At 33.7% G+C, this 23,554-nt stretch overlaps 3 protein-coding genes across 3 annotated transcripts in view; 1 reads left to right on the top strand and 2 right to left on the bottom strand.

The window, feature by feature from the left end:
- LOC149090268 (testis-expressed protein 2-like) overlaps positions 1–3,107 on the bottom strand; it is a 28,598-nt gene extending 25,491 nt beyond the window's left edge. The window contains exon 1 of the mRNA XM_089233590.1: positions 3,009–3,107. Coding sequence (XP_089089716.1) covers positions 3,009–3,027 — 19 coding nt within the window. The 5' untranslated portion in view covers positions 3,028–3,107. The remainder of the gene's footprint in view (positions 1–3,008) is intronic.
- A 257-nt stretch (positions 3,108–3,364) lies between these two features.
- LOC149090267 (proteasome assembly chaperone 3-like) lies at positions 3,365–12,443 on the top strand. The gene is made up of 4 exons (XM_089233578.1): positions 3,365–3,539; positions 4,721–4,822; positions 6,359–6,439; positions 9,854–12,443. The coding sequence occupies exons 1-4, from the start codon at positions 3,480–3,482 to the stop codon at positions 9,995–9,997; spliced, it is 387 nt and encodes a 128-aa protein (XP_089089704.1). The 5' UTR covers positions 3,365–3,479; the 3' UTR covers positions 9,998–12,443.
- A 4,917-nt stretch (positions 12,444–17,360) lies between these two features.
- U2af50 (U2 small nuclear riboprotein auxiliary factor 50) overlaps positions 17,361–23,554 on the bottom strand; it is a 40,797-nt gene continuing 34,603 nt past the window's right edge. The window contains exons 10-12 of the mRNA XM_089233568.1: positions 19,941–20,064; positions 18,125–18,228; positions 17,361–17,703 (exon numbers count right to left, since the gene is read on the bottom strand). Of these exons, the coding sequence (XP_089089694.1) occupies positions 17,572–17,703; positions 18,125–18,228; positions 19,941–20,064 (360 nt within the window). The 3' untranslated portion in view covers positions 17,361–17,571. The remainder of the gene's footprint in view (positions 17,704–18,124; positions 18,229–19,940; positions 20,065–23,554) is intronic.

The raw sequence follows: 23,554 nt of genomic DNA, 5'->3' as shown, positions 1-23,554 counted from the left end.
TTATTTTTATTCACAAATAGTAAAATAAGCTAGATAATGAAATGCTTTAGTTTTACGAACATTAAAATTAAAAGCTGTTGTACATATCTATCAATCTCTATACGTGATATTCAAAATTTACACGACTGCTTAATCGTACATGTACCTTGTACACATTTCTCTGCAGAATTTCTAATAAACTGATATATGCCAAAATGCGTTGTGTGTATGGTGGAACTAATATTTTGGAGTGAAGATGGTTAATGTATGAATTTTCATGTTATGTAAGTATCGTGTTGAAGGTTTATCTGCTCTCTGTGGCAAAATTAATGTTATAAACTTGAGGTAGAACTAAGTTAAATGTTCTACTTCAGACCAACCTACAAACGTCGGTACAGAGCTTTTCAGACTCTTGTATTCATCATTCATAAAATTATAAGTTTTTCCCAGTTTTAAAGCTGCCATGAATTTGGATTTTCTATCAATATTTCCTTTACTATAGTGCAAAGGATCTCGCAAATGTATAAGTCTATCCCCATTTAAAAAAAATGTTTTCCCACACAGAACAGACAGACCCTTCAACATGATAACATAAGAGTCATGCCCCCCCCCCCAATTCCTGCAGCAAGGCCTCTAGGTAGAGTATTCATAGTGATGGACTCGCATCGCCGAGGTCCCAAGTTCGAACCCCACTGACGCCGCAGTGGTGGTAGGCTGAAGTTGGTTTTCTGTAGTTCCCAACTTTGAGGTGCGAACACAAGCCAATCTCCCCCATTAAAAAGTCTCACCACAGAGAGCACACAACAGGCCTAAACCGTTAAATCTTTAAACAATACACTTCACTCATAGTTTGAATAATATGTGGTAGATGGCAGTACTATAACAGGCATTACACAGAAACAAGCTTCTTGTTAGGTTAGAATTTGTTAGCAGTTGCACAGAGGAATATGGACAACGTACATGTGTGGTTTAATAGCAAGGCCCCTAGACTGGATGTTTGGCAAATCTGGCCTGCAGGGCTATGGCCAGATTTTTCACAGGCTTGTATAGTATATAGTGGTGATGGGCAAACTACGGTCCGCTTAGAGGCTACATCCGGCTGATTGTCTATCAGACAGAAAAAGAATTAGGTTTTAATTATTTGGATTACTCTAAAATTTAAAACAGTGTAAATTTATACAAATATAATACACTGAATTGATCAAGTTCTCTCAATCATTTAGCTTACATAGTGCATTCAGTCATTTTTTAAAAAGCTCTGAGATAGCCTGCTTCCTTATTTTCTTTGTAGTAGCTACACAGTTGCAGAAACTTTTAAATTTCATCAAAATAGATCAGAATGGAGGAAGTGTTGTCTTGGTGGCATTAAAAAGTTCCCAAGTGTTTTCAAAGTTTCCAAAGCTTGATTTCCTGAAGCATTGGGTTGAAGTTGGCTTCTGGTTCATCACATGATTTACTCAGATTTTGGTTACACATGCAGGGATAATGTCATCATATAGAGAGAAATGATGTCACTTTCCGCTGTTCATACGAAGTACGAAAGCCTAGATAACCAAGCGGAGATCAAGATGTAGTTCAGAAAGAAAATTCACATTCCTCTGTGGGGAATCCGATTCCCCAGAAAGAAAATTCACATTCCTCCATGGGGAATCGGATTCCCCCACAGAAGAATGTGAATTTTCTTTCTGAACTACATCTCGATCTCCGCTTGGTTATCCAGGCTTTCGTACTTCGTATGAACAGCGGAGAGTGACATCATTTCTCTCTATATGTTTCCATCTGGGGGCTAACGTCGTAAGAGCTATTAGCTGAGCTAGGAGGCTGTCCATGCGCAGTCCCGTTCAGCATTCATAAATATGCTCTAAGAAATGAAAATGTCTGTCCTCTGTAGTTCAATGGTTAGAACACTCGCCTGGACAGTGAAAGATTGGTGGTTCAATTCCCCACAGAGGAATGTGAATTTTCTTTCAGAACTACATCTCGATCTCCACTTGGTTATCCAGGCTTTCGTACTTCGAATATCATATGTCTGAATATCAACAGCTGGAATGTTTTCATCTACTTTGACATATTCTTCAATTTGCCTTCAGAATTCTACTATGTTCAACTTTTTCAATCAAAGATGATTCTTATGCTTTGGTTTCATTTTCAACAGCATTTGTTTTCACACCATGTCAAAAGCAGTTTTTGATTGTTGCAGAAGTGACAAAATTCCACGCACTTCTAAGCAATATAATCTTTCCTAACAAATTAACTGAAAAACTGGTTTTTCTGTCAAATCATTGAATTATTCTCTGCACAATTCCTCTTCAATAGTGCATCTTCAAACATAGGATGGTCGCCCGATCACAAGGTTGTAATTGTGTCAATATCAAATATTTTATTAAAGACATTCACTCAACCCTTACCTTCTCAGAATTTTTCCTACAAAGCATATTCTTATATATTCAGCTTAACAAATCCTTTCACGTTAAGCGATCTTCCATTTAAAAGGTGCATGACAAACATATTTTTTAACATTAAATCACCATGGAGAATGAAGGGACCAAGATTTCTTTTCATGTTAAGTAGGTTCACGTTAACAAGGTTCGACTGTAGTTGACACAAAGTTAAAACTTGAAGTTGTCAAGAGCCATCAATGCTCCTTGACTATAAGAGAAGATAACGATACAACCTAAATCAGTTTTCCTCCTTTTTTTTGCACTATATTTTCAAAGGCATAACTTTCTCAATAAAAGTAAAAACTTACTTGATAAAAGTAAGCTTTTACTTTTACACAAACATGCAGATTTCCCTTCACCGGTGAAAAAAAAAAGTAATATTATGGATTTCGAAGTTATCTAGTACTTCAATTCATAAGCAGCGGAATTAAAAATGTGAATTTCTTTTACTTATCTACAATATTGAAAAAAAACTATGAGGAAAATAAAGAGGACAAATATAGTTAGTAATGCTTACATGTAATAACATATTATACACAGCTCTATATGTAATCAAAATTTAATTGAAAAATTAATAAATAATCTCACCCTTGTCATCACTTGACATCTTTCTCCCATCAAATTCTCATCATTAAATAAAACCAGTGAGCGAAACCTGTTAAAACAGCAACAGGAAGTAGGAAATATGTTTACATTCTGTGCGGAAAAAAAAGAAGGCAAAAAAAGAAAAGAAAAGCAGCATGTTTTTTAGTTCTTCTTTTTTTCATGTGAGAAATGAACTCGTGAGCAGAAAAAAAAGATGAAACTTTAAAATGACAAAGAAAAAAAACCTTGTTAGTATTGTTTTTTATTTTCAAATTTCATGCGGAAAGTCATGAACATAAAATTTTTATTTAAGAATAATTAATTGATGTTTCAGATCATCATCATCATCATCCCCATTTGTTTACGTGAGTTTCAAATTGGCATTTTAGATTCCGAAGTTGGTGGACAGTAATCTTGGGTTTTTTAATAGGCTTTAGATCTCTGTAGTGTCATTTTTATAGCAATTAGTAGGAAATGAACATCGAAGAAAGAAAGCCAAGTAACGTAATTGGTTGCAAACCAATGATCCGTTCCGTAAGTTGATTTATTATTATTTTTTTTATTCTAACTGAGAAATTACTTTCTTACTTGCCCTCAAAAAAACTACGAGCTATGTAAAATGCTCTATTCGGGAGTAAATATTCATGCGAATTTTACGATATCATGGGCTTTAACAGCTGACCTCTAATAAGTATTTAATTTATTTGTTATGGTAAATGTGATTAATCTGGTTATTATACGAAATCGCCGGTAAAAGTGGTAGTGTTTTCAGTATTTATCAAATTCACCAACGACACTTGGGAATCAAAGACGCTTGGTGAGTGTGCATAATAACCGGATATTGTATATAACAACTGATTTATCATATCATCATATTTACCGTAGCATATTCACTAGATGACATGAAGTTCATTAGATGCCAAATGCATGTGAAAACTTGGTTAGCATGATATACTGAGTAGAGACATTGCAGCCTCCATTTAACTAGAGCAAATACACCCTAAATTGCGACAGTAGAGAAAGATGTTACTTTTCCAGCCTATAATAGGATTACCAGATTCGCAAACTACAAAAGGGGGATACCTGTGCACGCACCCTTAATTACGCTATTTATCTCCACTTTCCCAATAGATGGTGCGACTATTCTGATCTATAAAACCTGCCACAACAATAATGCTTCCCAACTCTAAAAAGAACTGCTAGTAAAAGCAGAAACAGAAAAAATTCTGAGAATTTCAATGGCTTTTAGTGAATACACGTGGGAAAAAAAAAATCAATAACACTCATATCAATGAAGAAATATATGTTTCAAAGTGGGGAAAAAATCCCCCTCCCCCTTGAAAGAAAAGAAAAATAATTCAGGAAACCTGAAAAGGGGGGACAAAAGACAAATTTTCCAAAACATAGGAGGACGCTTGAAATGACATCAAAAATAAGAACAGTTGGTAACCCTATCCTATTAAATATCAAAAAAAGAGATTTTCTGGACATTAGTGCTGAAATGAACTTAGATCAGAGATTTGGCTGTTTCAAAATCATTTGACCACCTTTGCTGTTGTACTGATTTTTTTTTTAATCTGGGGCCAATACAAATGCTATTGAAAATTTAATGAACAAATGTACCATGCCTGTTTAATAACATTCTTGAGTAACTTTTTTTTTTTTATTCATTTTTCTGTATTACTTGTGATAATACTTGATATATATTTGAACAGGGAGCAGGCCTAGTGTGCAACAAGCATACAGATGTTGTAGTCACAGAATTTAATGACAGAGTGCTCATCATAGCAACACAGTTTGAAAAATTGGGAACATTGGTAAGGAAGAGGTTTTTGCATGTTTTCTTATCACGGAGGCTGGTCAAATCCAAGGTCATCATGGTGACTAAAACATTGGTATTGGCACCTATATTGTTTTTTGCATAGTTACTGAATTGCAGGCTGAGAGCAGCACAAAATGTTTGGAATTTACAGCAGCATATCTGCCAACATACGAAAGAGGGTCACTATGCCTTGAAAAAGTCAAAAGAAGCATTATTTTATACCTTTTTTCTGTGGGTAAAAACTTTTTGACTTCTAAATATAATTTCTGGCCCTTAGATTTTTTTTATATTTGCCCAGCCGTCGTATAAGTGCAAACCAGTGGCTCTGAAACTTTTGTCTCCTATCTTAGTCAATGTTTATCACAGCACCCTTTTCCAGAATAGTGTAGCAGAGAACTTTCAAACTTAGTATAACTTCAGTCTATTGCCATGGCCAATTTACTACCTAAATGAGTTGTGGTGGAAATATACACGTGTATTTAACAGCCTGAGTGTAGTGTGTATCTAGTGTTCTGAATGACTTTTAGAAAAGGGAACAGAGGTGAGAACTGTTTCAAAGCACCAAACAGGCATAAAATGTTACATCAATATCACTAGCTTGTGCCACCTCTGACAAAGTTGGGCGATGCACACTCTGAGAACCACTAGGTAAACAAGTAGAAAATTTTACTGACGTGTCAAATTTTGATTAGTCAAATGAGCAGTGGGAGACAGAAATTTTAAGGACATCATAAGCCTTCTTCCCCCCCCCCAGACAAAGGGATTTTTAATCAGTGCCATCTTAACGCATGGGCCCACTTGGACACAGACACAGCCCGGGGCCTCAAGTGTTGGAAGGGCCTCATTATAATTAAATATGTATCAACAAGGGTAAGTACATAAATTAGAAGGCAGGTATTTCTAGCCAGTTTGAGGCCCCGGGCTGTGTTTATGTGGCCCCACGTTTTAAGATAGCATTGACTTAGAGTTAACATTAGCTGTAGTTGGTATCATCGAACTACCCTTTAACATTGAAAGTTCTGGAGACAAATTAAGACCAACATAAACAAACATTTGAGTCATTAGAATTTCACCCATCAAGAATTGACTGTACACAAAATGTTAGTCAGTATCTCATTAAAATAATCGAAACTTCAAAAATTCTGGGGCTATGTATAAACTTAGACCTAAGATATTCAGCTTTGTTGCTATGTGTAAACATTTGAATACATTACAGAAAAATGCTTGAAAGTATTGATAAAAAACTATTTGTGATGTCATGTGTCGTGTCTGATTCAGAATAGGTATCATATCCACCGATTTTACTAAATTGATTTGTAAAAGATCATTGCTCCTTTCCAGTGTTCTGGAAACAAATAGATTGATAATATGGGATACATGCAATTCTGAGCTAAAGTGTTGTAATATGCCTGCTATGAACTTCAGTTTAAGAAATTATAACTAATGATCCTGATTGTGATTATGTTTAATTGTATTGGTTGATTTCCATTATTCCATAAATATGGATTTGATATTTCCTTTTTTCTGAAAGGTTGAAGTTCAGACAGAAAAACTTGTTACTCATTCTTCAGATCCTGTACAGAATTCAAGAGTGATATTTGGAAAAGATGAGGTATTTCGTTTCTGCTTAAAATATTTCAAATTAGGATTCTTCACCATATTAATGCTAAACTTCATTATATCCTAGAATTTAATTTTTTTTATGAGTTCAAGTCTTTAATATTCGCTAGATGCTGCGTTAGAAATATAGTCAAACCTTAGTAAAATGTCTCAAAATAAATATAACTATGAATGGGATAACAACTCTTTTACAACCAATTTTTTTTTCTTCAAAGTAGACTTGTCCAAGTTTTGACTATTCTTTTTAATTTTTTTCTCTTCACCATTCTGTGCGAATTAGACTTATTTTTCAGGGTTCCACCTCTAACACGATCTTTCATTTTCTTCCTCACCATTCAGAAATCCAAAACACCTATATACTGCCTATATAGACCGTCTTGGACTTTAAAGAGTTAATGAGTAAAGGCCTGTTTAGCAGGTTAAGTAATTTAATTAAATGAATTTTAATTCGTCAAGTACTATATTTTAATGTATATAAGGTAACCCCCACCCCCCGATTTTTTGGGCTCAAACCTTGGAAAGTTTTCAAAACCCTAAATAATGTAGGGAACCTAGAAAAATATTTTTATAGACAGGTTATCATTGTAGACAGTTTGAGCATTTGCGCTATTTCCTATTAAATATGTAGGAATTCCTCTGTGACCAAACAAAATATTGGCATAGACAAGTTTCACTGTAGTTCATTATCATCAGAGTCACTCTCAATGTGAATTATGAGAAATTGAGTAATGTGTCAATATCTGTGATACTTATCCATTTATAAGAAACCCTCCTTTATTTTCGGGACCCAATTTTTGGCAAAAGATGTTCCTTATGCATGTTAAAATATGGTACTCCAAAATCTGTCCCAATGTAAGTAATCAAGCAGTGAATGTGATCATAGGATAATAATAAAAAGCTACACCCACTGGCGCATGTGTATGGTCACTACTTAATAAAAAAAATAGCCTGAGAATCCTATTTTATTTACTTAACCAGTGTAAACGAGCTTTTACATTGTCATATTTGACAACTTATACTAAAATCACTCATTTAAACAGGTCTTTAGCCCAATTATACTGGCAGGGACCTTCAATAAACCAATGTTATCAGCAGGCTGATGTTAAAAATGATAGACACTTAATGTACATGCACCTCATAAACATTTCTCTGTGGAATTCTAATTGGTACATGCAAGAATGCAGTGTGTGTGTGTGTGTGGCCCTAATATACCAATTTTGATATGTTTAATTGTATTGGTTGATTTCCATTATGCCATAAATATTGATTTGCTATTTTTATTTTCTGAAAGGTTGAAGTTCAGACAGAAAAATTTATTACTGATTCTTAGGATCCTGTACGGAATTCAAGAGTGATATTTGGAAAAGGTATTTACTCACGCATACGACAAGGTTTTATTCAATTTTCACTGCTTCAAAAACCTAGGTCGTCCTATATGCGTGAGAAAATATCTGAACAAAAAATTTTGTTAAAAGACAAAAAAAAAAAAATCAGAAATGAGAATTAACTCAAGAAATAACTCCAGAACTAATAAGTTTGACTGACTGAAACTGATAATTTAGAATTCATTGAAAATTTGATATTGATGAAAAATTAGTCAGAATCAGAGTAAAATAATCAAAGATTAGACTAATGAATAAAACAAATGAGAGAGAAATAGTTCCAGAATTAATGAAAAACAAAATTTATGAAAGTTTTCAGTGCATTTGGGACCCCTTGTTCCATTCAGGGATCCTCACTGTAGCGTCAGATCTGAGGGTTTCTCAAGCACACATATTTTGCAATACCATTCTGAGAACACACCCCTCCTCCTTCTCCCAGAATTTATTCAGAAATCCCTTATATAATAAGCCACCTTGAATTTACGTCGTGGTGGCCAAAAAATCTTATGCTGTTATCTGTGAATAAACAAAATGAGCTGAATTAATAACTGTACAAATACAAATACAAATACAAATACAACGCCACAACAGGCAAATTGCCCAACGAGGTGGCTGACTTAAGAACATCATGGATCCCCGAGCCCCTACCTACTACTGCTACACCACACATGCACCCCCCCCCCCGCGGAACCCCCCAACGAATAGGTACATGCGGGAATGTGCGTGTACGTGTAGTGCAACCTGACGTAAAGTTTGTTTCTGTGTAATGCTTGTTATGTGTAGTGCTGTCATCTGCCCCCAGTTTTTACTAACTATGAGTGAAGTGTTATGGTTGAATGATTTACCGTTGTAGGACTGTTGCTCTCTGTGGCGAGACTTTTTAACGGGGAGATCGGCTCGCATTTGCGCCTTGAAGTTGGGAACCACAGAAAACCAACTTCAGCCGACCACCACTGTGGGGTTCGAACCCGGATCCTGTAGTTTACTTTGATTTCTAAAATTGTATCTCGTTTTGTATGTGATATCGTCCTAATATTATATGAGTAAAAATACAGTATTTATGTTGTCAAAGTTGTGCTTGTATGTTTTGCTGGTGCTGCAAAATGATAGACACTGAACCAAGGTATTACTGTTTATCTCTACTGAAATTTCCTTCAATTTCTATTTCAATTTTCTGAAATTTTTTCTCACGTGTGATGTGAATATTTCAAGAGGTGAATTTTTTCAATGTCGAAGCCTATGGTTTGGCTATTCATATTGAATATGTTTACTGGGCAGTTAATTCAAGTGCAGTGGTGCATAAACTTACAAGTGTGTCTCTCCTCTTTGCAAAGTTACTAAAGAAATTCTGTATTCATTAAAATTGTGCAAGTCAGCTTACAAGCAAGTGTTTAATTATAATTAAATACTTGCCTAATTACATCTAGTCACTAATAATTATTAGTGATGAAAAGAAAACTAAGTCAACAGAGCTTTGCGAGTCTATAATATAAATCAAAACAAACTTTCATTTTTGATGGAAAATTTGATTTATTATATGAATGAGAAGGCCAAGATTACACTATAAAAGTTTTGTAAAAGTACTTTTTTGTAAGATTTCAGATTCAAGATATGTGACTTTCTCATGACGCAAGTAATTTTCAGGAGAGGATTAATCTTTTAAGTTGAGGTGCCACTGTATCTAAAAGATGATGCAGTAGGGACGGACTACAAAACAACTGTGGTTTATACCCTTTTTTTGGGAGGGAGATCATCAATAAAACATCATTTTAATTCATAAACTCAGTTGTTGACCTGAATTTTAAAGAATAAGGAATTTAACACCATAATTTGTACATAAATCTGCAGATACGGGGCTTTACTGCTTACATTTCAGGAAAGGTGGATCATATTCACAGGTTCAACATGAAATTTAAAATTGAAAATACTCATGTTAGATGAATTTATTATTCGTTTTTACAGAAGCATGCGCTTTACATCTTGAAATTGCATATGGCTTATGATGTAACCTTTTTCTCCCCCAGGCAGAAATTGATGCAGTCGCTCGAGGCTTGAAAGAAAAGTTGAAAATCAACAAGAAAGTAGTTTTCAGTTTGGCACTCAGTGAATATTCTAGAGAATCTATGAAAGGCTTGGAAGTACTATGTCTGCAAATTATGGGAAGTTAAAAATACTGAACAGTCTTAATTTGCTTAAATTAATATTGAAGAGAACGTGATATGTAATTCATCACATTGTTTTAATTTTCAGACTTGCAGAATTACTTATTACAGAGATGATTATAAATCATTTTAAGTCTATTTTGGAAGCTGCAATGGTCCTCCTTGCACATTTTTAAAAAAAATTACTATTCATATAGTAATCATCTACTTTAAGATTCAAATGTAGTCTTGATGCATTTTAAGTGCTATCTTGTGATGAAAATATATATTATGAATGTGAAACATCCTGTAATTATGCATAATCACACCATTTTAATAAGTTTGATCAATTTTGCAAATTTATCAAATTTACTAGTAATTGTGTATAATCCATTGGTAAATATGATAAATTGTCAATGGAATTACCTAAATTTACCAGACATTATTCTTAAGCTTGCCTAGGACAGTGTTTCCAGGGGGGCGGTAGGACCTTTCGGTTTTTGCAAATCCTACATATTATCAAATAGGATTTGCAATAGGATAACTTAGGATCCTATGGTTGCCTTAGTTAAGGGGTGATGAGAAAAGAAAAAAATTTGCAAAAAAGGGGCGATGGAACAAAAAGTTTGGGAAATGGTCTAAAATGATGAATTCTATCAGTAATGTTTGCAAATGTGAAGAAAACCAACATTGTAAGACAAAAATATATGTATATTTCTAACTTCTTCGCACTTCTGATAAGTGGTTGAATTTAAAAATGATATTTCCACATAATTTTTCCATACTATTTTCTCTTGTTAAAGTAAAAGTGATAAATTATTAATCACATTTACTATAATATATATATTTCATAATTGTGTTTGTAAAACACTGTTTTCTTTTCAAATAAATTTGCATTTGATATATAATGGCTTGATACTACAAAAATTGTATTCATTTTAAGCATCTATTTGTTGTATGTAGAATAAAATTAGGGTCAAGAAACTAAAAAAAAAGGAAATTTTTTGGTAGGTTATTTTAGTTTTAAGTAAAACCTAAAAAAAATATTTTATACACAACAAATTAATTAACCTGGTACGTGAAAGTTTCATCAGCACTATACGCTTTCAATAAAAGTAAAAAAATACCATTTCAAATATGTTGAATAATATATAATAATGGATATTTATTCCACCACGAAGAAAGCCATAATTTGTTTTATACATTTGTTAGAGAGATTTTGTAAAACCAGTGTATAACCTGTTACTTGACAGTGTTGGTCTGAAAAGCAATACAAGTTTCTTATATTTTTCACATAAACACATTTAATATTTTAAGTTCATTTTGGCATTAATTCTTCTAAGCCAGGGGTTCCCAAAATTTTCCACCTAAGGCACCTCTAACCAACGCTTATCTGCGGAGCAGTTTAACAAAGAATCTGTGGAAAACCTTTGTCGGCACACAGTTTGAGAACCCCTGTTCTAAGCAACTCCTAAAAATTAAATTTTTTACATGCAAGTTATTTATGAAGTTTCCATAATAACCAGCAGAATGGCTCAAAGGTATGTCTCCTTTGAGCCATTCCTTTTCTTTGAGCTTATTTCTTGACAAGTCAAGCAAGAACAATTTTTAACCCTTGCATTTTGGAGGGAAATACCATGTGTGAAGGAGATAATAATGGAAAAGTTGGCAAAACAATGAATGAAATTTTTTGTACTATTCAAATCGTATAAATACGTTCCCTGAAATGCAACATCCCTTTTTTTTTTTTTAAACACCATTTTTTTTGTCATGTAATAGTATTCAGGATATCTCATTTGCTTAACTAACATATCCTCCTCAAAATTTGTCTCCTTTAGTTATCTCAATGTGTCCCAATTGAAGAGATAAAGGCTGTGTAACTATGATTACACACTATAATGGCAGCACAAGTATGAGACTAGTTTTTTTAAAATTATGTTAATAAAATTCAGTTAGATGTTTTGCTCCTGTAAAAACTGCGTTACACAGAAAAGTAATACCTTCCAATGTTAATAAAGGTTTCCAAACGTTTTGCTCCATCGCCTCTTGAGAAATTTTCTTCTCATTGTACCTCCCACCCAAAACTCAAGCCACCCTGTAGGATTCTATGCTATTTCTGTAATTTCTACCCCCAAACCATTTTATCTCCCCCAGGGGATAATATTACCTACTTTAGGAAACACTGATCTAACTGAATTAACATATTTTAACCCTTTAAGGTCTCTGGGATAATTTCCCACCACTAAAAATTACGAGAGTTAACTATTAAAATTTATTCTTTTTTTCTGTGAAGTTATATGAAGTTGGGAATGTTGTTCACATAGATGAATTCATTTCCTGCCTGCAATTAATGTTTTTTCATGAAAGTATATCTCCTAGTGGTTCACTGGGTAGTGGTACTCAGCTGGATGTAGTTGTACTGTGGAGTTCACGTTCAAATTTTCCTTATTAAAAAAAAAGCAGTGACTTATTTGAAAGATATGTAACCTTATTTCAATCTGATTCAATGCATAATTTGGTATTAAACCTTTCTCTGACGTCAGAAATCTTGCTCACAAGAGGGTCTTAAAATAATAATGACAGCTTTAATTCTACATCCTTAATTTTTCTTTTGTCAGCAATGCTCCATAATTTATGAATTTTTTTGCTGTTTTTGAATTATTGAATGTGTAACCCTTATAGCATTTTTTATTTTGTTCAAATGTTATAGGCAGTAACTCCATAGATTCTAGCTCTTTGAAAGGCATCTGCCCTATGCATGAGCCTGCACGTAATAAAGAAATTAAGCTCTATTAAAAGGCTAAACAGAAAACAAGTACATTTATGACCCATGATCATTAGAAACCCGTAAGTCATTTAGAGTTCCGTTCAGTTTTAGAAAATGAATTGATGAGCATGCATTGGTTACACACCCTTACATTTACATGAATTTTGTAAGAGAAATAATCTTGATGGGCGGCCCTGTGACGGAAAATAAATAGTGTCTTTCAGATGTAGGATCACATATGACAATTTGCACTAATAAATGCAGGAGCTGTGCATTCTGAATCAAAGGCCAAAGAAGAAAAGGAGCAATATAATTTGTAAGAAATGTGTGGCTTTATGTAAAGTTTGTTTTGCTGTTTTTCACAGCTCCTATATAAGTCTGATATTCATTACAGTCGAATTCCTTTGTAACGAACACCAAGAGACCGGAGAAATCACTTCGTTAAAACGAAATTTTGTTATAAAGGAATTCCAGGTTACCTTAGCATTGTTCCTATGTAAACTTACTTGGGGGATTAGAAAAGTGTTCGTTAAAACGAGATTTTCGCTATAACGGTATTCAACTGTATTTGTGGATTAGGTTTTTTTTTTCATGTTTTATATCAAAGAATAAGGTAATTTCATATATCACTTCAATTTTAAATAAAATTTTGTTTCATTCACTTGATTTTTCCCATATTGATACAAAGTGGGAAATTATCCCATCGCTCACTCATGCAGCATGTTGGGCTAAACGGGAGGTGGGATGATAATTTCCCACCCCATAATTTGCATGTCATCAATGATATTCATAAAATCTGTGCCTCTGTTGTCTTTTGCCCTATAAAGGGTTGAAAACTAGTTATATACCATGTATTTTTCCTTGTGCTATCATCTGGTAAGTGTAGTTATACAGCCTTTATACTTCATAATACCAACGTGTAAGGGATGTTTTGTGGGAGTTAAAACATTAGAGGTACTTTGAAGTACAGTCAACAGTGAAAGGGTTGAATAAACTAGATTGGTTCAGTTAAATTAATCAAGTTCATTTGCAAACCTTTGATGGGAAAGTTCCATTATTCCCATTTTTAATCTGAAAACTCAACCTGTGGATTACTAAAGATTATGAAAACTGAAAGAGTGAGTTAGGTCTATATCGTGCTGTTCAGTGCACACAAGCAATAAGGAAAGAAGTTTGTTGTTTCTACAGCATAGTGGTTTAGCGGATGTGAGAGGATATAGGTTCTATTCCCATTGGAGGCAGTTGAATTTCTTTCCTGAATTCATTTTTGCATCGGCCAGTTGTTAAAACCTTTGTATGAACAGCAGAGTGACATCCTCTAATTTCTGAAATTTTTGAGTGAGACACGATCAAGAATGTTAGATCAAAAGGTGTTAAAAGAATGAGTTATTTTGGACAACTTTTCACTGTTCATTCACAAATGACAAATCTTCCAACACTATTATGCTTCACCTGATTCAGAATTATTCTCAATATGAAAACTTTTCATAGAAAATTGAGGATAAAAAATTTTTGAAGTTGAACATAAAGGAATATATAATTGTTCAATAACAGGCATATATACATAGTACATGAACAAATAATTAAATAATTGTTAAAGGTGAAATGAAATTAAACTTGATATTCGCTTAAGTCATGTTTCTGTCCCCTTGGGATGTCCAGGTTATTAAGGTTCTACTGTACTAAACAGCCAAAAGAATTTTTCAATTCTAGTGAACGTTTTCTCTTCTATGAGCTACACTCATAGACATTATGGCAATATAATAAACATCTATGCAAATTTTGCCACCCTTCCCCTATTCTAGTCTATTGCTCATGACCTCCCATTACCCAAATTTGCTACCCATCTAAACTTGCATGGGCTATTATATTGTCTGCTTAGTTGCCCCCCCCTGTAAATGAGAGTGATCCTGTTTTATTGAACTACCCTTCCCTACACCTGATTATTTTCAAGAACAATTTGAAGAAAAAAAAAATCACTGGAATTCATCATCATAGAAATCATGTGGGCTTTTTTTGCTGACAACCATAAAACATCACCAGGGATCTTTGTGATCAGCCAAAATTTGAGTTTTGCAGATGCTTCACAAAATTTCAGATCTAAAAAAGACCCTTCACAAAGTAAAAATTTCTTTTGTGATAGATTAACTATATTATTTCACTTCCCACAAAATTGACCATTTTCACAAAAATAAAGAAAATTTTTCCAAAAACAGGACACCTCAATCACCTAGCTACATGTATTAATATTAAGAAATCTAATATTGTATACATGATTCATACAGGTCAGGGGAAAAAAATTTTAATAAAAAAAGTCTGGGAAAATAACTCGTTTTTGTTTTAAACCCTGGAAATTTCAGACAATGACCTGAAAAATCGTCACGATTGTTGTCTGATCAGGAAAAAATAAAGAGAAAAACAATTTCCCTCAGGGAAAAAAAGGAAATTCTGACCTCGTAAATATTGATAATCCGTAAAATATCGCTGTAACTCTTTCTAGTGTTTCCAGAAACAATATAACTATGCATCGTAGAAAGCCATGGGTACAAAGCTCAGTTGCGATAATTTCGTAAATTAACTTCAGCTAGGAACGGCGGATGATGCACGTGCATATTTTTATTTGAAAACAATGAGCTTTAAGAAAACTTGTGTGGGCGGATAAAAACCTGAATCGTCAGTAGGCTGATTGGATTGAAGCAGTCAAAAATAACCTGTATAAAGTATGGTGTCAGCTTTGCGGCAAAACTCTCAACCTGAGCAACATCGGCAGAAAAGTTATTCAGAACCATGCCAAGCATACGAAATCAGGAGTTCAGTGAACAAAAAAACCCCAATAGCTAAACTTCTCGGTTCTAGCACTTATACGAGCACATGCCAACTGTGAAACCAATTACATCTTTCACTAATTATGTCACAAAAGAAACAACAGTAAAGGCTTAAATCTTGTGAGCATTGAAATTGCAGAAAAGGGAAATCTTTCATTTCTTAATATTGTGTGTTCCACTTTTCTTTTCCATCAGGTGTATTTGAAAAGCACAAATGAGTGTAAAAAAACATCTACAATTATGACGTCATTATGATATTGTAATTTAACATTAATTTTATAATTTTTGTAAATTTTTTTTATATATCAATTTTTTTATTGTAAAAAAAAAAACCCTAGAATTTTTAAAAAATTTGACTGAAAAAGCCAATTTTTTTTACGAAAATGAATATGAACCCTGTGTATAGGATTTTATTGATGGCACATCGGTGTCAGTTGGAACTTCGGGGCCCACAGAGCGATATATGACACCCGAGAGGCCCTGGAACCAGCGAGCCAGATTGAGTGTTGCTCATGTTATGGTATAACATCCTGCAATGTAATACATGTTGGTAAAGGTCTCAGAAAACAAATTAAAGATTTCTTTATAAAATTTTCAACCAAAGATTTAAATATATATGTCATGAATGACATAAAATAATTTTCATTATGCCATTCAATGCATGCAATCAGGTATATGTATACAGCAGACAAAAGGTGGCTGACAGTGCCACATAAAGAGAGGTTTCACTTATAGTCATAAGTTTTTTCAAGATGAGGCAAAATCATGGTGTCCTTTTGTTGTAGTGTACCGTAAGTAAAAAAGCATACCAGTGTTTCGTCGATTTCCATCCAATGAACAGAAAGAAAGAACGGCACCAATGAGGAAACATGTCACCACTGTTATGGACCAGAAAACCTTACCACTCTACTTTGTAATGAAGAGGATACAGATACCAAATGAGAATTTTAAACAGCGCAGATGCATTGGGAACAATTTCCTAAAATAGTTTTTACCTAACGGTTGATATAATCACCCTACGTGATTTATATTACCATCTATGAGTGATCATATTATACTTAATGCTGAATTTTATCAACTAACCTGCTTTAAGCAAAGGGATCTTTTTATAAGGTTAGGCATACAACATACTTGTGCACAGAATCAGATTAATTTGATTTTCTAAAAATTTGAAAAGTGTGTACACCTTTTTACTGATACATATGTATACATTCATAGCTGTGTGCTATAGTTCCGGTTATGTTCAGTCTGACTGTGGAGAATGTGTGATGGCATTTGTTGACCACCGCCAGGTGTTTTCTTTACCCAAAGTGGGAGTTGAGTGGGGGGGGGGGGGGGCTCTGTACTGGCCCTTGGTTTGAGAGCATCTGCTACCTGTGGACGTTAACTTAACTCTGTTGGGTTCCTCACATGGCCTGGATGCTCTAAGTTTTTTTCAGCATGATCTCCCTCTTTAGGGAACCACCTTATATACCCCCAAGGTGAATGAGAGAATACCATGTCTGGTTAAGGTATCTGTAATATATATATATATATATATATATATATATATATATATATATATATAAAATGCATCTTAAATACTTAAAATTTTTTAACAATTTTTGAATAACAAATCACTTGCACGCAAATGTAGGTTAGTTTTAAGCATCTGTAGTAAAAAAGTGTTACAATAGCTTTCCTTGAAAAATGTATTAAATCAAAACACCATACAAGAAAATAAGGAATTCATTTCAAAATGGGATCCGAATGAGCTCAGTAAAATATAAATGTACATTAAAAAAAGCCAAGCCTTAACTACAATGAAGAAAAACATCATTTATTAAAAACCAACAATCTGGAAAGGCCAAAAAAAAGTTTCATATCGCACCAATTGTTGATGATGAACAGTTGAAAGGTCACAGATTCTGACTACACACAAAATGATCACGATTTAGGAAAAGAACAGTTAATGAAATGTTTAGACACTGTCTCAAGTTTGGCCTATTTTCAAATAAATGTATATGCACTCAAAATTCTCTTCGATGATACTTATCAGGATCAAAATAAGAAGTAACAACGACTCTGTTGGCAAATTTACGACCAGTCAAGTGCTGCTGGGCTTTCTGGCAGTCAACAACAGAATTGAACTCTATAAATACCTTTGAAAAAAAAAAGCAAATTCAATGCATCAGTTTTATTCAAAAGTTCTCATGTTATAGTACTTTCCCAAAGAATTCACTATATTTATGTGGATTTTAAAATTTAAACCCTAAGTTGTTTTAATTGCAATGAGAAAGATAGATAAAAAATAGCATATTTTATAAACACCTGACATAATGAGAAATTGAACTTTCTGGATGTTATATGCCAAAACTAATATTTCGAAGGAAAAGTGATGTCTCCTCCGGGAACTTTTCTTTCCAAATATTAGTTTTGGCATAACATCCAGAAAATTCAATTTCTCAGTATATTTCGGGCTGAGAAAATACCATTTGTTAATATATCACATAATGTCTTCATTAATTGGTTTGTAAAACTCAGGGTGGAAAAACAGTTATACAAAACACTTATATGACATACTTTTCCACAACCAGGAACATCAACACCTTCAATAGGTCGCGGAATCTCAATGCTTTTGACAGAACCATACTTGTTACATTCTTCCTTGATGTCTTCCAATATATCTGAAGCAAATTAATATATACTAATTTATTATTTTACACAAGTACACCAAGATAATTATGGAAAAATGTATGCTATGCATCACAGCAGACAATTGATTAGATAATGTGTTGTCAGAAATATTTATATTTCAAGTGAGTGTATGACAAATAATTATCTTTAAACTACTTGAAAATAAAGATGGACCATGCTGGATTTTCACCCCACTCTGTGCAGATGTACAAGTACTTCACTAAGATTCTAAGGTTTATGTTTTCCCTCTGCCTTTATCTAAGCTTTCTTTTCAACAATAACTTTTATTTATTTATTTTTTTTATTATAAAATACAAACATATATACATACACATTCAACATACACTTTTGACCTCAAGGGACATGCCTGTCCTTCCAGTAGGTCTATAAGGGTTTCTCTGTGGATTATTTTCCTTAGCAACAGCCTATTATGGTTTAGGTGGGTTTATAATTGTTCAATATAAAGCTTTTTTTTTTTTGTATTTATGTAACAAAGAAATATTACATACAGATGGATTGTATCATCTAGTTGTGTTATTTTTGTAACTTTGTTAACACTTTATTGATTTGATCTTGGCCTCTAGATTTTACAGCTGCTCATTTTTATTAATTATGTGCCTACTATTGAAATTTTTGCTCTAATCTTCTTGTACCTTCTGTTTTATTGTCACCCATGGCTCCTTTGCATAATTTGTGGTTTATCTGCAACTCCTCAGAATAGTTTAGTAGATATTTTCACTTGTAAAAGAAACCACTTCAAAGCATAAATAGGCAGACAAACCAATACCTCCAGCTTGCAGTGATGCCCCTGGGAGCCGCGACACACACTTTGAGAAACACTCATTCATAGAATGCAGATAGCTCCTTAAATAAAATTCCCTATAATGCCCCTTGCTCAATTTTACTACCTCTCAAAAAGTTTTTCATTGTCTTGGGTAATCATAATGACCACAATAACAGTAAAAATTTGTCTTTTTTAATATTAAGTTTTATCTGTATTTCCCCCACCTCCATGCTAGACTGCTATCTTGGCAACCCAACAGTTTAAAAAAGATTTAAAAAATTAAGATCGCTTTTCAGCATAACTCAGTAGGCTGCTGTGCAATCGCTTGGAAGCCAGATGGCAGCACTATCTCACTAGAATACGAAACAAGCACAATTCTTAACACACAAATATGTTAGGGGACACCCTCAGAACACATATTCTAGCTTCCACCGATTTGTTAGAAATTCTGCAGAGGAATGTATATGAGGTTCATGTTAGGGTTAAGTAGTAGCATAACCAGTATATTTTTTTCCTGCTGTGCTATGAAGATCAGGGCAGTCATTGAGATAGGAACCTGTAGTAAATGGGGAAACGAGTGATTTCTACAAATCTTGATAAAAGGCAACCGATAAATAGAAGGAAAGGGCTATATCCTTTCTCTAAAGCAGATTCTGAATGATTATTTCCAAAAAGCTAAAATGAATTATCATTCTGTATTAATCTCCAACTTGATAATAGTTTGCAGCTGTCTGTCTTAATATAGTTTCAGCAGAACAAATTAGAAAAATATAAATATGTCTGGCATACATTGAAATTTTATTTATAGAGGGAGGTTAATAGCTTGGGAATTGTTTTTGTCAGAATGATATAAAAGCGTGGAAGTCAAAATTTTTGTAATCTTAGTCAAGTTGGAAACAATATTGATTGGAAGATTACCTTCATATTCTTCTTCATCTTTGAGCTCTTCTGGTACAACCATATTCAGCAAGCACAAAACCTCTGTAGCTGGACCAGCACCAGTATTCAAAGACAATCCAGGTACTTGAACCTGAACTGGAGCCTGAAATAATAGGAAAAATTTTCATACACGACCTTCAAAATAGGCTTCATAAATGAATATAAAAAAAATGGCTGATTCGTGAAGTACTGCATGACTAATGTTTACGGTATGATTTTTGTTCATTGCATGGCAACATGTCATACAAAACAGACTTAATTCATGATTACACACATCCACAAATATGCTCTGAATAAGTTCAGTAAAAATGACTATTTTAAGAGAAATAAAATTCTTATAAAAAAAATTTCTTGGACAAAACTTCACCCCAACCAGTTTTTAACCTTACTAGTTGTTTTGAAGCATTACTAATTGTTTTGAACATTTTCAGACTCGTTATGCACATTATAAAAAGTATCACAATTTAAAACTATTGGAGAATAAAATTTTTTTTGATACAAATTGTTTTTTCGGGTTCGAAGACCGTCGTCCATTTGAGTTTGTTCTCAACGTTTCCCCAACACTAGTGGTTGGCATCATCAGGAGAATTGATAAACTGGATCAAAGTCAAGTTTTCCGGAGTCTCAGGTTGTATTTATGGACATAAGTGGCTTGAACTACACTATCAACTGACCAATCGCAAAACAATAGTGTAGTTCAAGCCACTTATGTCCATAAATACAACCTGAGACTCCGGAAAACTTGACTTTGATCCAGTTTATCAATTCTCCTGATGATGCCAACCACTAGTGTTGGGGAAACGTTGAGAACAAACTCAAACGGACGACGATCTTCGAACCCGAAAAAACAATTTGTATCAAATGATGGCCGCGAAAACCTTATAGAAAATTTTTTTTGTTAAGTTTCTTTCATTAATTTCACCTGTCATGGATAAAAATAATTGTTTTTAAATAATTAAGAACCATGATTATCTGAGCTTTGAGAAAGAAGCATTTCATAAACATGAATTAACTAACAACATTTTTGGTCTCCAGTCCAGGGATTGATAAATCCCACCATGGTGATAAAAAAATTTGTACTGGCATGTAAAATTTTCTAGGCTCCTTACTCCTGACTAAATTTAAGTCAGATGGCAGCATAAAATTTTCTGATTTATTTTGCAAGCATGTCAACTAACATGGAAAGGTCTTTAGTTCCGGGAAAACATTATTTTGAACAGTTTTTCTTGGAAGAAATATGCTTGCTTGCAAAGAAATTTGGCAGACACTTAATTTTTTTTATTCAATTAGTCAAGCCCTGGCCCAACAATCAACAGCAATGATAGTTTTGCTACAACTTCAATATGGTTCAAATATTAAATTTAAGTATATGAAAATTTTTTACCCAACACTAAAATGCCTATAGCAACTCCCTCACCCCTAAATGGGAGTGAAATTACCTATTCACAGAAACAAACAATGAATCTACTTCAACATCTCATTTTCTCCAAATTCCTCAATAAAAGCAGAAGAAAAAAAAACTCAAATTGTATGAATTATTGATGTCCACTATTCCGAGAGGAATAGACTCAGCTGGAATTTTTCACAGAACAAATAAATGATCTCATCGAAAAAGTGGGAGAAACAATTCCTGCTGCTGTTTCATCCAAAATTAAGTCTAAAAAGATCTTGCATGATTTTTTATGAGTAGTTAATGTATCCTGACTCTTCCAAGATTCAAGAATTAAAAACAGACTTGAACAAAAAAAATATAAATTTTAATAACTAAATATAAAAATATTTTCAAGGCTTGAACTTGATCACATAAGAAAAACAATGTTTGCCCTATTAATAATATGCTAATGGTAATAGTATGTTATATTAGTACAGTGGAACTTTGCTTAACGAGCGGTTTGGTTAATGAGCAATTCACATTACGAGCAAAAATTTCAAACTTCATTTATTTATTTTACGTTGTCGCAACTGAGCCGATGGTTTCTGCTTCTGTCCACACACATGCTGTGAAATTGTGGGTAATATTCTTCCCTACTCCGATCAGCGTGCCCAACTCGGAAAAATGAACTCTTGTACGAATGTCACTGCTTTACGATATGAAACCAAATGTAGCATTGCAACCAGCGTATGTGCACTTTAAGCATTTTTTTAATTGTGCTTGGAGAAAACTGGGGGCTGATTGCCTTATTAAACGTGACTTTGAGGGGGCTAGCGCATGAACAAGGAGAGATTGTGTCCTTAGAGAAGACAATAGGACTGGAGGTCCATGAGCCCCTCATTCAAGAACTAGTGGAAGAACATAGTCATAGGCAAACTGATGAATCTCTATTACATGCCACAGAGAGCTTATGCATGGGATCTCGCCTGAGGAAGACGAGAAGGAAAAAAGAGTCCCTCACTTCAAATGAGATTAAGAGATGTGTAGAACGTGGAATTCTGTGCAAAACTTTATAGAAGTAGTAGCAGTGAGAGCAGTAAATCTGTCTAACAGTAGTACGATTTCTCATTTCTGAAATAACCATAAAAAAAAATAAATAAATAGGCAAAAGCAAGTGTCATAGATAGGGTTCCTTTTTAAAGTCACACTAAAAGAACACAGAAGTGAGTGCCTAACTTCTTCCTAAGTCCCCTAGCAAGACACCCTAAACCAGCAGTTTGCAACCGTTTTTGACTTCAAATATTCTATGGCGGAGCCCCGTAGGCCAATTTTTTAATTATTCATCAAAGTTACTGATTAATTTTTACTATTTTAAAAAATATTTATCATTATTTTTTTAATTTTCCTCGAGCGGCTGCGAGCCCTTGGAGAGTGCACAAGGAGCCCCACAGGCTCCGCAGAGCACTGGTTGAGAACCGCTGCACTAAACGATAGTCTTCCTCTCTCTGGTCATAAGTTAATTTGCAAACATCATATTGTACGTTTATGACATTATATTATATTTTATTGTATTATTTATTATATTATTGTGTTGCATTATTGAATGAATGACATTTTTATTAGCCCTTTCCACGTGAATTAATAATTGTGGAACGAGTTATCCAAGTTTCCATTATTTTCTATGAAGAAGTTTGATTCCAATAATGAGCATGTAGGCAGAATGGATTAAGTTTGTTAACCGAAGTTCCACTGTATATGTAACAATAGTATGTCGATTAAAATATTTGGTATCAATAATATATCTTCCATGCTACAGTGTCAATTTCATACAAATGATACTTACATCCTTTATATAAGACATGGAAAAACGTGATGAACATAAAATGGAAAGAAAAAAAAAATTAATTAAACGCTGAGCCAGAGATGGTTTTTTATATATTTTGTTCACATCATATAAAAATTAAAATTTTCTTTTTGTAGGCTGGATCATTTTGTCATAACCTTGTAGACAAAAAAACACAGACACTGATTATAAGCAGCAAAAGAAGTTACTGATGCTGACTTTTAATAGAAAAAACAGTGACCTAATATAATTGCAATTGCAACACTTCTGTAAATCAAAATATACTACTGCAGTTGACGCTTGAATATAAGGACCCCCTTTATCCTATCAAAAATAGATGTTATCTTGGGAGGGTCGTTATATCAAAAATAAAACATA

Source organism: Pholcus phalangioides, unplaced genomic scaffold (genome assembly GCF_987345545.1).
Source record: "Pholcus phalangioides strain wild (caught in Gottingen) unplaced genomic scaffold, Ppha-v1.0 ptg000001l_1, whole genome shotgun sequence".
NCBI classification, from domain to species: Eukaryota; Metazoa; Arthropoda; class Arachnida; order Araneae; family Pholcidae; genus Pholcus; species Pholcus phalangioides.
The sequence above is the reverse complement of the archived record's forward strand: the minus strand, read 5'-3'. Positions and strand labels throughout refer to the sequence as shown.

Bases quoted from the DNA above. Each gene is read 5' to 3' on its own strand.
- LOC149090267 (XM_089233578.1), top strand. From the start codon at position 3,480: ATGAACATCGAAGAAAGAAAGCCAAGTAACGTAATTGGTTGCAAACCA. The intron at 3,540-4,720 runs GTAAGTTGATTT...ATATTTGAACAG, and splicing joins GCAAACCAATGATCCGTTCC to GGAGCAGGCCTAGTGTGCAA. The intron at 6,440-9,853 runs GTATTTCGTTTC...TTTCTCCCCCAG, and splicing joins TGATATTTGGAAAAGATGAG to GCAGAAATTGATGCAGTCGC.